Genomic DNA, 13910 nt, shown 5'->3' on the forward strand with positions numbered 1-13910 from the left:
CCCTGATCACCCCCCTGTCATTGATTACCCCCCTGTCATTGATCACCCCCCTGTAAAGCTCCATTCAGACGTCGATGATTTTTTACGGATCCACTGATAGATGGATCGGATCCGCAAAACACATACAGGCGTCTCCCTGGAGCCTTCCAGGGGGCGAGATCACCCCATATAGACTCCCTGATCACCCCCCCTGTCATTGCAAAAAAAGAGGGTTAGTCAGCACCTCCCAGTGCGCAGGTGCACGCCACCATGGCAAAGACCTAGAGGGAAAAAAGGAGGTGCTGACTAACCCTCTTTTTTTGCAGATTTACAATGCTGGAGATGTGGCACTTCAGCGAGTCGTGCACTCCTGATTAGCCTGTCTGCCCCATAGGCTGATTTTAATCATTTTCAGTATAAAGCTGTGGCCTGCTCTCACTACATTCATTGGAAGCTGTTTAGCACAGGAAGGGTATAGAGTGGGCTCAGCATGCATGTTGGTACTGCATCCCTTGTAATGGAGGCCATTTTGGCACAAAAAACGGAAAAAGGCAGAGTGGATCCATCATGCATGTGGGTCCAACACTCCCTGAATTTTATGGCGGTCATTATGGCGCATAACAGGTAGTATTTAGTGTTTGGACCGTGTAACAGAGATCGCCTTGACGTTTGGCATACGGGCTTAGATGGTTTTGTACAAAATGCATTGACCAAGCATCTCGCTTTTATAAATAAGCGTAGTATTAGCACCATAATTTTTGTAAGCATTGTTGTACTTTGTCTGATTTGCCGAGTGCTGCCGCATTGTCTCCTTTTTCCCCCCCTGTCATTGATCACCCCCCCTGTCATTGATCACCCCCCCTGTCAGGCTGCATTCAGATGTCCGTATGATTTTTACGGATCCACGGATACATGGATCGGATCCGCAAAACACATACGGACATCTGAATGGAGCCTTATAGGGGGGTGATCAATGACAGGGGGGTGATCACCCCATATAGACTCCCTGATCACACCCCTGTCATTGATCACCCCCCCTGTCATTGATCACCCCCCCTGTCATTGATCACCCCCCCTGTCATTGATCACCCCCCTGTAAGGCTCCATTCAGACATTTTTTTGGCCCAAGTTAGCAGAAATTTTTTTTTTTTTCTTACAAAGTCTCATATTCCACTAACTTGTGTCAAAAAATAAAATCTCACATGAACTCACCATACCCCTCTCGGAATTCCAAATGCGTAAATTTTTTAGTGATTTATATTCCAGAATTCTCTCACGCTTTAGGGCCCCTAGAATGCCAGGGCAGTATAATTACCCCACATGTGAACCCATTTTCGGAAAGAAGACACCCCAAGGAATTCCGTGAGGGGCATATTGAGTCCATGAACGATTGAAATTTTTGTCCCAAGTTAGCGGAAAGGGAGACTTTGTGAGAAAAAAATAAATAAAATCATTTTCCGCTAACTTGGGACAAAAATTTCAATCGTTCATGGACTCAATATGCCCCTCACGGAATACCTTGGGGTGTCTTCTTTCCAAAATGGGGTCACATGTGGGGTATTTATACTGCCCTGGCATTCTAGGGCCCTAAAGCGTGAGAAGAAGTCTGGGATCCAAATGTCTAAAAATGCCCTCATAAAAGGAATGTGGGCCCCTTTGCGCTTCTAGGCTGCAAAAAGTGGTCACACATCTGGTATCGCCGTTCTCAGGAGAAGTTGGGCAATGTGTTTTGGGGTGTCATTTTACTATACCCATGCTGGATGAGATAAATATCTTGGTCAAATGCCAACTTTGTATAAAAAATGGGAAAGTTGTCTTTTGCTGAGATATTTCTCTCATCACCCAGCATGAGTTTTATGTAAAAAGACACCCCAAAACACATTCCACAACTTCTCCTGATACGGCGATACCACATGGTGTGACCTCTTTTTTGCAGCCTAGGTGGGATAAAGGGGCCCACATTCCAAAGAGCACCTTTAGGATTTCACAGGTCATTTACCTACTTACCACACATTGGGCCCCTGGAAAATGCCAGGGCAGTATATTTACCCCACAAGAGACCCCATTTTGGAAAGAAGACACCCCAAGGTATTCCGTGAGGGGCTTGGCGAGTTCCTAGATATTTACTCATATTTTTTGTCACAAGTTAGCGGAAAATTATGATTTTTTTTTTATTTTTTTTTTCCTTACTAAGTCTCATATTCACTAACTTGTGACAAAAAATAAAAAATTCTAGGAACTCGCTTGACCCTCACGGAATTCCTTGGGGTGTCTCTTTCCAAAATGGGGTCACTTGTGGGGTAGTTAGACTGCCCTGGCATTCTAGGGGCCCAAATGTGTGGTAAGGAGTTTGAATCAAATTCTGTAAAAAATGACCAGTGAAATCGAAAGGTGCTCATTGGAATATGGCCCCTTTGCCACCTAGGCTGCAAAATAGTGTCACACATCTGGTTGCTCCGTATTCAGAGAAGTTGGGGAATGTGTTTTGGGGTGTCATTTTTACATATACCCATGCTGGGTGAGAGAAATATCTTGGCAAAAGACAACTTATTCCATTTTTTTTATACAAAGTTGGCATTTGACCATGATATTTATCTCACCAGCATGGGTATATGTTAAAATGACACCCCAAACACATTCCCCAACTTCTCCTGAATACGGAGTTACCAGATGTGTGACACTTTTTTGCAGCCTAGTGGGCAAAGGGGCCCATTTTCCGAAGAGCACCTTTCGGATTTCACTGGTCATTTTTTACAGAATTTGATTTCAAACTCCTTACCACACATTTGGGCCCCTAGAATGCCAGGGCAGTATAACTACCCCACAAGTGACCCCATTTTGGAAAGAAGACACCCCAAGGTATTCGCTGATGGGCATAGTGAGTTCATGGAAGTTTTTATTTTTTGTCACAAGTTAGTGGAATATAAGACTTTGTAAGAAAAAAAAAAAAAAAAATCATCATTTTCCGCTAACTTGTGACAAAAAATAAAAAGTTCTATGAACTCACTATGCCCATCAGCAAATACCTTAGGGTGTCTACTTTCCGAAATGGGGTCATTTGTGGGGTGTTTGTACTGTCTGGGCATTGTAGAACCTCAGGAAACATGACAGGTGCTCAGAAAGTCAGAGCTGCTTCAAAAAGCGGAAATTCACATTTTTGTACCATAGTTTGTAAACGCTATAACTTTTACCCAAACCATTTTTTTTTTACCCAAACATTTTTTTTTTTTATCAAAGACATGTAGAACAATAAATTTAGAGAAAAATGTATATATGGATGTCGTTTTTTTTGCAAAATTTTGCAACTGAAATTGAAAAATGTCATTTTTTTGCAAAAAAATCGTTAAATTTCGATTAATAACAAAAAAAGTAAAAATGTCAGCAGCAATGAAATACCACCAAATGAAAGCTCTATTAGTGAGAAGAAAAGGAGGTAAAATTCATTTGGGTGGTAAGTTGCATGACCGAGCAATAAACCGCTAAAGTTGTGGAGTGCCGATTTGTAAAAAAGGGCCTGGTCTTTAGGGGGGTATAAACCTGTGGTCCTTAAGTGGTTAAGTAACATAAGCAGGGAGGAATCATGACTTCAGATGGAAAAAAAGACGAATTTTCTAAAAATCTTTTATATTCGATATAGTGCTATATATTCGTTTTTCGAATATTCGTAATATTCTAAAACAAGAATATATAGCAATATAGCGAATATTCGAAAAAAAAGAATGTAGAACAATTAAGCTAATATAGTGCTATAATCTTTTTTTTATAGTTGAAATTTTTTTCCAATCTGAACTTCAGATGAGAAACAAATTACAACTATTAGGCAAAGACTATTATAGCACTATATTAGCTAAATTGCTCTATATTCTTTTTTTTCGAATATTCGCTATATTGCTATATATTCTTGTTTTTGAATATTACGAATATTCTAAAAAACAAATATATTTGTTTTTTAGAATATTCGTCATTTAAAAAAAAAATCTGTACAGTTGTTCCACTTTGGCATACTCCTCCCCGACAAGAGTCCCCGTCACCATGGGAATGCCTGGGGGTTAGAATATACCATCGGATCTGAGTTTTCACGATCTAATTGATTCTCATTACGAAAATTCACATTATGAAAATTTGCAATCAACACTACTCCTAAAGTCAAAGATATTGCAGCCTTCTCATTGGCCCACAAGCTAGAAGCAGGGAGGGATCATGTGTACTGATTAAAAAAAAATCTTGAATATTTGAAATTACGAATATATGACTATATTCTAAATATTCGTGAAGACTTTCAGATGAGCAGCAGATTGTCAGGAACGAAGCGTTCCTTCCCGACACTCGGCCGCTTGTTAAGTGGAGGTGAAGCACTGTACAGTCAGGTCCATAAATATTGGGACATCGACACAATTCTAACATTTTTGGCTCTATACACCACCACAATGGATTTGAAATGAAACGAACAAGATGTGCTTTAACTGCAGACTGTCAGCTTTAATTTGAGGGTATTTACATCCAAATCAGGTGAATGGTGTAGGAATTACAACAGTTTGCATATGTGCCTCCCACTTGTTAAGGGACCAAAGGTAATGGGACAATTGGCTTCTCAGCTGTTTCATGGCCAGGTGTGTGTTATTCCCTCATTATCCCAATTACAATGAGCAGATAAAAGGTCCAGAGTTCATTTCAAGTGTGCTATTTTCATTTGGAATCTGTTGCTGTCAACTCTCAAGATGAGCTCCAAAGAGCTGTCACTATCAGTGAAGCAAGCCATCATTAGGCTGAAAAAACAAAACAAACCCACCAGAGAGATAGCAAAAACATTAGGCGTGGTCAAAACAGCAGTTTGGAACATTCTTGAAAAGAAGGAATGCACCGGTGAGCTCAGCAACACCAAAAGACCCGGAAGACCACGGAAAACAACTGTGGTGGATGACCGAAGAATTCTTTCCCTGGTGAAGAAAACACCCTTCACAACAGTTGGCCAGATCAAGAACACTCTCCAGGAAGTAGGTGTATGTGTGTTAGAAGTCAACAATCAAGAGAAGACTTCACCAGAATGAATGCAGAGGGTTCACCACAAGATGTAAACCATTGGTGAGCCTCAAAAACAGGAAGGCCAGATTAGAGTTTGCCAAACGACATCTAAAAAGCCTTCACAGTTCTGGAACAACATCCTATGGACAGATGAGACCAAGATCAACTTGTACCAGAGTGATGGGAAGAGAAGAGCATGGAGAAGGAAAGGAACTGCTCATGATCCTAAGCATACCACCTCATCAGTGAAGCATGGTGGTGGTAGTGTCATGGCGTGGGCATGTATGGCTGCCAATAGAACTTGTTCTCTTGCATTTATTGATGATGTGACTGCTGACAAAAGCAGCAGGATGAATTCTGAAGTGTTTTCGGGGCAATATTATCTGCTCATATTCAGCCAAATGCTTCAGAACTCATTGGACGGCGCTTCACAGTGCAGATGGACAATTACCCAAAGCATACTGCAAAAGAAACCAAAGAGTTTTTTAAGGGAAAGAAGTAGAATGTTATGCAATGGCCAAGTCAATCACCTGACCTGAATCCGATTGAGCATGCATTTCACTTGCTGAAGACAAAACTGAAGGGAAAATGCCCCAAGAACAAGCAGGAACTGAAGACAGTTGCAGTAGAAGCCTGGCAGAGCATCACCAGGGATGAAACCCAGCGTCTGGTGATGTCTATGCGTTCCAGACTTCAGGCTGTAATTGACTGCAAAGGATTTGCAAGCAAGTATTAAAAAGTGCAAGTTTGATTTCTGATTATCATGCTGTCCTATTACATTCGGTCCCTTAACAAGTGGGAGGCACATCTGCAAACGATTTGGATGTAAATACCCTCAAATTAAAGCTGACAGTCTGCAGTTAAAGCACATCTTGTTTGCTTCATCAAATCCATTGTGGTGGTGTATAGAGCCAAAAATGTTAGAATTGTGTCGATGTCCCAATATTTATAGACTGTCTGTATTTACATGCAGCGATCACCTCCATTGTATGAGGACGAGGAATGGCTGCTGCTATCGCTGGTCCTCATACATAATCATTGCTCCTGGGCAGCAGAATGCTGTTTAGACAGCACGATCTGCCACCTGGGAACGAAGATTGAGGCGTCCACACCTCCAATCACTTAACCTGATGAACGAGAGTTTCCCTTATTCATCAGATGATCTGCAGCACTCTTAGATGTGCTGATTATCGTATCGTTCATAGGAACGTTTGTTCCAGATAATCAGCCCGATATTCGGGCTGTTTAAATCCATCTTAAAATCCACTGTACAAAGGAAAATATTACCAAGAATACATGTATACAAGGCCCAAATAATACTGTCATATCATGAGATAGATAAAGCCCCATTTTGTGGTCCACACAAGTAATAGTGTATTCTCAGTGCCCCGTTCAGGGCCCATACTGCGTCCGTGCTCTTCCTTGTGGAGGACCCCTCAGCAGGCTCGGACTGGCCCACAGGGAAACAGGTGAATCCCCCGGTGGGCCCCTAAGCAAGGTGGGGCCCTAGTTCATCGCCCCTTTTACAAATGGCACATGGCACAGTAGACGGACAGCAGTAGATATAGATAGGCAGCATAGAGAGTCTGCACCAGCCTATGTTGATATGAAAACCTGGGCTCATTATTTAACAAAGCACCCAGTTTATTATTATAGACCCATTGACATGACTTTTAGATATACAGTCAGGCTAGCCATGTCCTGTTGCCCCAAGGACCTGCCCTGCATGAGCCCCAATAATCACACTGTAGCGTCTTGCTGCTGCTGCCACTGTATGGATGTTTAGTATTCGCATGTAGCTTTATAGTGGGCTCCCAAAATGAATTTTACTGGTGGGCCCTAAGCACCCCAGTCCGGCACTGCCCCTCAGACATAGAAGAAGATATCAATATTAGTAAACAGCCTGTTACAGATTTTACATTACGGCCCAGGAGATTCAGGTTACACCTCTGACTTTGGCTTGTTTTTTATGCAGTCCATTCCCACCCTCTATAGCAAACAAACACCCTCCAGCTGCCCCCTTTTAGACTGCCATCCTGTAGCTTCCACCAAAACGGTGCCTGCTGCTGTCCCATGTGCCCATATTACTGTACTGATAGTGCCGTTCAATGACCCCAAATACTGTACTGCCAAAATAAAAGTGGCCAAGGACACAGATACAGAATAATGGAGCTCAAAGCAAATTTGAAGCAACAAACCCAAGACCAGACCCCAAAATAGATACAAGCTACAGACCAGACCCAAGGTCAGAACTCTAAAATAACTTGGTTGTTTAGCCATGTAGTGTTTTATAAACTGCTTATAAAGTTATAAAATAATAAAAGTAGTGATACCTTACTGATGCCCCGCTGCTCACTTCCCAATAACTGGCTGCAGTGGTCACTTGTCCGAATCAAGTGGGACTAGGAAGTACAGAGACCAGTGAAGACACGGGAAGCAGCGGAAGGAAAGCAGCGGAGGATCAGAAAGATATCAGTTCTTTTATTATTTTATGACTTTCTAATCAGTCGTCAAAAATAAGTATTACATGACTGGACAACCCAATCTTAATACAGACCCCAGACCAGATCAAAAATTGATAGACACCAGATGAGACCTCCAAAATTAATATAGACCTCCAGACAAACCCCAAAATGAATACATGCTCCCAGGTAGACTCCAAAATTAATACAGACCCATAGATCCCAAAATAAATACAGGCCTTCAGACAGACTTAAAAATGAATACAGACCCCTAGACTCCAAAATGAAAGACCTCCAGTTCAAACTCCAAAATGAATATGGACCCCAAAGCCCTAATTCACTCAGACTCCATATCAGACCCCAAATTTATACAGACCCCAAATTCATAAGACCCTAGATCAGACCTCAAATTTGTACGGACCCCAGATCAGCTCCCAAACTCACACAGACCCCAGAAAGCAGCCCTCAAATTCATATAATCCCCAGATTAGCCACCAAATTCATACACGCTCCATATCACCCCCAACTTTATACAGACCCTTGATCAGCCCCCCCCCCCCCCCCAATTCATACAGAACACAAATTACTATTAGAGTTGGGGTCCCTAGGTAATTGCCCAGTTTGCCCCCCTCTAACGCCTGACAGAGCCGGTTTGTGAGGTCAGCGGTCACATGCCATTCCTGCCCAGGTCACCACTGAGGCCATTGATTGGCCGGCGGTGGTAACATTTCCGTTCTGCTCTGAACATGTGTCTTTTTTTCGTGACTATTGGATCCCACTCTCAGAGAACCACTTTAAGCTTCCCTAAAGCTATTCACCGTTTAACATAGATTAAAAAGGATTTCTTTGCTAACAGAGTCTCTTTAAAGTAATGACATATTCGTTATAACACTGAATTAAATAAATAACACACATTTCTTCATCTTTTATAAACCTTTAGGTATCAAAAGTGCCTGCTCTTCCACAGATTCTGGTCTGTAGACGACAAGCAGATTCATACGCAGTACAGTGCCCTGCGCTCAATTGTGGTGACAAATTATGAGGAGACTATAAAGATGCCAATAAATGAACCAGCTCGTGGGAAAAAAAAGTCACAGATACAGGTACAAGTGATTGCACTTAAAAATGGGGACTTCCGGTATTGGCCTCTGCATAGGCCATCTGACCCCCTGCAACCCTGATCAGCAGTTCTGCAGTAGCTCCAGCGCTGGAAGTCGGCGCCAGAACTACACCACTCTGACTATTGTATAGATGAGGTGGTAACTGCAGCGCTGCTCCAAATTCACTTCAATGGGAGAAGTGCCAGAACTGTTTACTACACAACGGACAGAGCTGTGTAGTTCCAACACCAACTTCCAGTGTCAGAGCTACTATAGAATAGCTAATCAGCAGGGGTGCGGGGTGTTGAATTCCCGCTAATCAGACATTGATGGCTTATCCAGAGGACAGGCCACGGATTTTACGAGCCCGGAAAACCTCTTTAAAGGTCTGAAAAATTCCTTTAAACCTTTAAAGATATTTTAACATTGATGACCTATCCATAAGGCTATCAATGTTTGATTGGTGAGCGTCACTCTTCTGGGGTGCAGCATTATGAAGGGACTGTGGAGCGGTCCCCTTATTGTTTACACAGACACAGTTGCTTGCCCACATGATGCTGAGGCAGTGGTGTCACTAGAAATGACTGGGCCCCACACCAAATTTTTGAATGGGCCCACCCCAATGCAAATTCTTTGCAACCCCCAACTCCGCTGCAAACCACAGTCCTGTGGCTAGTCAGGATCACTCTTTTAGATGAGACTCGGCAGCATATATAATGTCATTGTATAATACTGTTGAGGGGGCCCCGACAATAAAATATTTTATTCCTCCTACTGAGTGGACCCCTTCTGAGTTTGTCCCCATAGCAGCCGCTTCCCCTGATGTTCACTGCAGCCTTTAAGCAGGGGATTGGGATCTCCCACAGTTGCTAGGTCAATCCTCCGTTCTCGGATAATTCCCCTTTAGGGAAACTGCACCCAATGCGGATTACATACGGTTTTCCAGCACAGATAAACTGCAGAGTATACAGTACTAGCAAAGATAATTGCATTAGTTTACTCAGTGTTGGACTGGGGTTCCTTGGGCCCACCAAAGGAAATTATTTTGGGGCCCAACCGGTATATTATCAATAAAGTCTAATAGGTATTGATCCAAAGGAATACACCCTAGTGGCGATTGGATCCAAAGGCAGATCCAAATGGGTTCATTTCTACTGATCCTTTGGGGCCCAATGTAGTATCAGAGCCTGGGCCCACCAGATGATCCTCTGGTGGGCCTGTTTGACACTGAGTTTACTACAGTTTGGAGTCAAGCTCTCATTTATGTAGACAGCAGTCTATAGTTTGCTGATGTAAGCTCTACTGAAATGTAGGGAATCCGTTTTTTTTTTTACTTAAAGAGAGCCTTTATAATACAGTATGTACAAAATTCCCTGCTGATCTATGTCTTCTAATATCTTTATAGCAGTTGGAGCTGTGCTCTTTGATACAGATCTCCAGTTCCTAGTGTAAGCCATAGAGTTAAAAAGATTCTAAACGCCCCCTGATGGTGGAAGAATTTGGGACAAATTTGGTGTGCTGTGCCATAAAAATAGTTCTGGCCGCTGTAAAGATATACTAAGAAATAAACCAGCACCTAAAAGCAACACGGTGTCAGAAGGTTCCCAAAGTTCTAGGCATGCTTCTTACATAATTGTAACTAGTAAGTAATGAGTAATTTTCACTTTCTTTCAGGAATATGTAGACTACTATGGCGGTGCTGGTGTACAGCACATTGCTCTTAACACTTCCGACATCATCAAAGCAGTGAGTAATCCAGACATAGCTACCAAGGGGCGAGTCCTCTGCTTTGATCTCCTTGCTGTTTAGCTAAGAGGGTGGCGTGTTTACCAGTGCAAGTCGGAGCATGAATACCTCCATGTTATGTATATATTGTCTTCTCTTTGATATGGAGAATTTAATATTAATGAATGTGTGTGTGATGACATATGCAAATGAGCTTACGACATCTTAAATTCCATAATTCATCAGTGCATAAAGGGTGAGTAAAGATCCAGTAGTGCCACTGCAGCAAATGGCATTATATACAAACATTTGCCGGCCGACAGATCCTTAGACTACTTTCACGCTCGTGTTTTGTGCGGATCCGTTCAGATAATACTACGCATGTATCCGTTCAGATCAGATCCGTTTGTATTATCTGTAACATAGCCAAGACGGATCCGTCTTCACACTATTGAAAGTCAATGGAGGACGGATCCGTTTACTATTGTACCATATTGGCTCAGTTTCATCAGACGGACATTAAAACGCTGCAAGCAGCATTTTGGTGTCCGTCTCCAAGCGGAATGGAGACTGAACGGAGGCAAAGTGATGCGTCTGAGCGGATCCTTTTCCATCAGAATGCATTAGAATGCAAACTGATCCGTTTTGGACCGCTTGTGAGAGCCTTGAACGGATTTCCAAACGGAAAGCCAAAACGCCAGTGTGAAAGTAGCCTTATTAAAACCTGACTCCATTTCCCGATTTACTTTTGCAACATCGCCCCGCAGCCAATTCCATTGCACATTTCTGCTAGCAACCACGTGCTCCATCACTTAAAGGCATTGTCCAAGTTCAATGTTTGGGAGCTGTTAAAATAATAATAATAGAAAAAAATATTAAACTCACCTTTCCAAGCCGCTTCTGATCCAGCACTGGCAGTCCGTCCTCTCAATCCACCTGCAACCATGACACTTTGTCTTGGTTGCAATGGTGAAGTGCTGTAAATCACACATGACCACTGCAGCCAATCACCGGCCTTCGCAGTGACAGCGCAAGACTACTGAGGCCAGTGATGGCTGCAGTGGTCCACTGGGTATATAGCAACGCTAAAACAATACAACAGGCTGCAGCCCCGAGAGAGAGGACAGAGGATGCAGGGCTGGAGGGGGCTCGAAAGGTGAGTTTAAATGGATTCTGTCACCTCGAATAACACAAATTCAGATTTTAAACCAGTCAGCTCCACAGCTTACCTTGAAACGGCTGTGCAGTTTTTTTAATGTAATCCTTCCAGCAGTTTTGCAGAAAAACGACTTTTATAAAACCCTGAAGGTGCCCAGAGGGGCGTTATGATCCCCTTTGTGTGCCCAGTAACGCCCTCTTACAGTGCCCAAAACACCTTCCTCCAGAATCCCTAACCGCCCACAGCGTCTCATCCCTCTCCTCCCCCTCCCTGACGGCCGAGCGAAGTCTCGCGCAGACGCAGTACCCACTGAGGGCTGCGCCAGTGCGATTTTCTGGAGACTGAGGGCAGGAGCTTCATCGTCGTCACTGGGCATGCGCCGAGCCCAGTGACATCCGATGCTCGCGATAGACTTCGCTCGGCCGTCAGGGAGGGGGAGGAGAGGGATGAGACGCTGTGGGCGGTTAGGGATTCTGGAGGAAGCGTTTTGGGCACTGTAAGAAGGGGCGTTACTGGGCACACAAAGGGGAACATAACGCCCCTCTGGGCACCTTCAGGGTAAAAGTAGTTTTCTGCAAAAACTGCTGGACGGATTACAATAAAAAACAGCACAGCCGATTCAAGGTAAGCTGTGGAGCATGACTGGTTTAAAATCTGAATTGTGTTATATTAGGTGACAGAATCCCTTTAAGGGTTCCTTTTATAATTTTAACAGCCTCCCTGTAGTTTGCTCATAAAAAGTTAACTTGGACCTTTGGAACTTTAAACCTTTTCTACTTCCTGTATGGCTATCTAGAGGATGAACTACTGGATAACCATACGCATGGTAGTCACAGTACAAAACCCTAGACAACGTTTTCAGAAGAGGGGTTTCTATAGGTGATGAAAACACTCCAGTTTAGTTCTTTCCCTGTGTAATCTTTGGGCCAGGTCCATTACATTAAATCACTATCAATAAGTTCTTATCTATAATCTATACTATCTCAATTCTGATTCATATATATTCCTAAAGGTGAAGAATCTGAAATCACGTGGAATACAGTTTCTTTCTGCACCAGACACCTATTATGATGACCTGAGAAAAAAACTAAAAAGTGCCAAGATCACTGTGAAGGAAGATATTGGCGTGCTACAGGTAATGAAAATGATCCATAAGAAGCAAGAAGCAGATTTAGCCATAAAACCAAGATTGGCTATGACCAGCATGTCATAGTCATAGCCATTGGTAATATTCCCTTTTATAAATCCTCGTAAGGCCACATCTTGAATACAGGATTTCGTTTTGGACTCCATATACTATAAAGGTTTATGACAGTTAAAAGGGGTTCATAGACGGTCAACCAGATTAGTAAAGGAGATGGAAGGTCTCTCCTATAATCAGAGGCTTAAAAATTGGGCTTGTTCACTTTAGAAACAGAAGCTTTAGAGGTGACCTTATTCACATGTGGAAATATATGCGTGGTCAACACAAAGAGCTGGGACATTATGTATTCACTCCAAGGACTTTACAAAGGACCAGGGGACACTCATTCGTGTGGAAGGAAAGGGAGATTTAGACATCAATACAGGAATGGATGCTTTACAGTTAAGCTGGATTTATACGGACCAATTGTTGGGAACGGGAATGAAAGTTACCATAATGCTCGTTCCCAATCATCGGCCCCTGTAAATGTGTTGGCGATCACCCGATGAGCAAATGCTCGTTCATCTGGTGAAATGATTTTCATGCAGCACATTAAAACCATTGTCTCTGGGCAGCAGATCGTGCTGTGACAAACAATAAACCTGTGTGAGGACAGTAGTCATCATTTGTCCCCATACAGTGGAGATGATCGCCACATGTACTGTACATACAGCTCTTCACCTCCAATAACTAGTAGGCAAATCTCGGAAGACATGGATCTTCGCTATTAATTGACAGATCGGGCCATGTAAATCCAGCTGTAGGGCTTTTGCAGACGAGCGTGTCCCGTGCGGAAATCATGCTCTGTGTGTGTGAACGTGATTCTCCGTTACGGACACTGCTCGTTTCTCAGGAGCACACGGCATTATACTGATTTATAATGCATTATTTCAGTATGATTCTGTAGAAGTAAGGTCACGCAGAGACACACAGATTATAAATCAGTAGAAAGCAGTGCGCTCCTGAGAAACAAGCAGTGTCCATAACGGAGAATCACACTCTCACAGGGAGTGCGATTCCAGCTTAGGACACGCTCGTCTGCAAGAGTCCTTAGAATTGTCAAATTATAGAATGCCCTTTTCCAAGAAGTAGTAATATTCCAACATTTAAAAAAGGGCTAGATGCTAATAGCAAACAGCATTGAAGGTTATAATTAATCTAAGAATTGGGTCCATTCACACATCCGCAATTGTGGTCCGCACCCGTTCCGCAATTTTGTGGAACGGGTGCGGACCCATTCATTCTCTATGGGACGAAATGGATGCGGACAGCACACAGTG

At 43.0% G+C, this 13910-nt stretch overlaps 1 protein-coding gene across 1 annotated transcript in view; it reads left to right on the forward strand.

The window, feature by feature from the left end:
* The window catches only part of LOC120994812 (4-hydroxyphenylpyruvate dioxygenase), a 150452-nt gene that overhangs the window by 125927 nt on the left and 10615 nt on the right, over nt 1-13910 (forward strand). The window contains exons 10-12 of the mRNA XM_040423639.1: nt 8404-8566; nt 10238-10309; nt 12460-12582. Coding sequence (XP_040279573.1) covers nt 8404-8566; nt 10238-10309; nt 12460-12582 — 358 coding nt within the window. The remainder of the gene's footprint in view (nt 1-8403; nt 8567-10237; nt 10310-12459; nt 12583-13910) is intronic.

Source organism: Bufo bufo, chromosome 3 (genome assembly GCF_905171765.1).
Source record: "Bufo bufo chromosome 3, aBufBuf1.1, whole genome shotgun sequence".
Taxonomy (NCBI): Eukaryota; Metazoa; Chordata; class Amphibia; order Anura; family Bufonidae; genus Bufo; species Bufo bufo.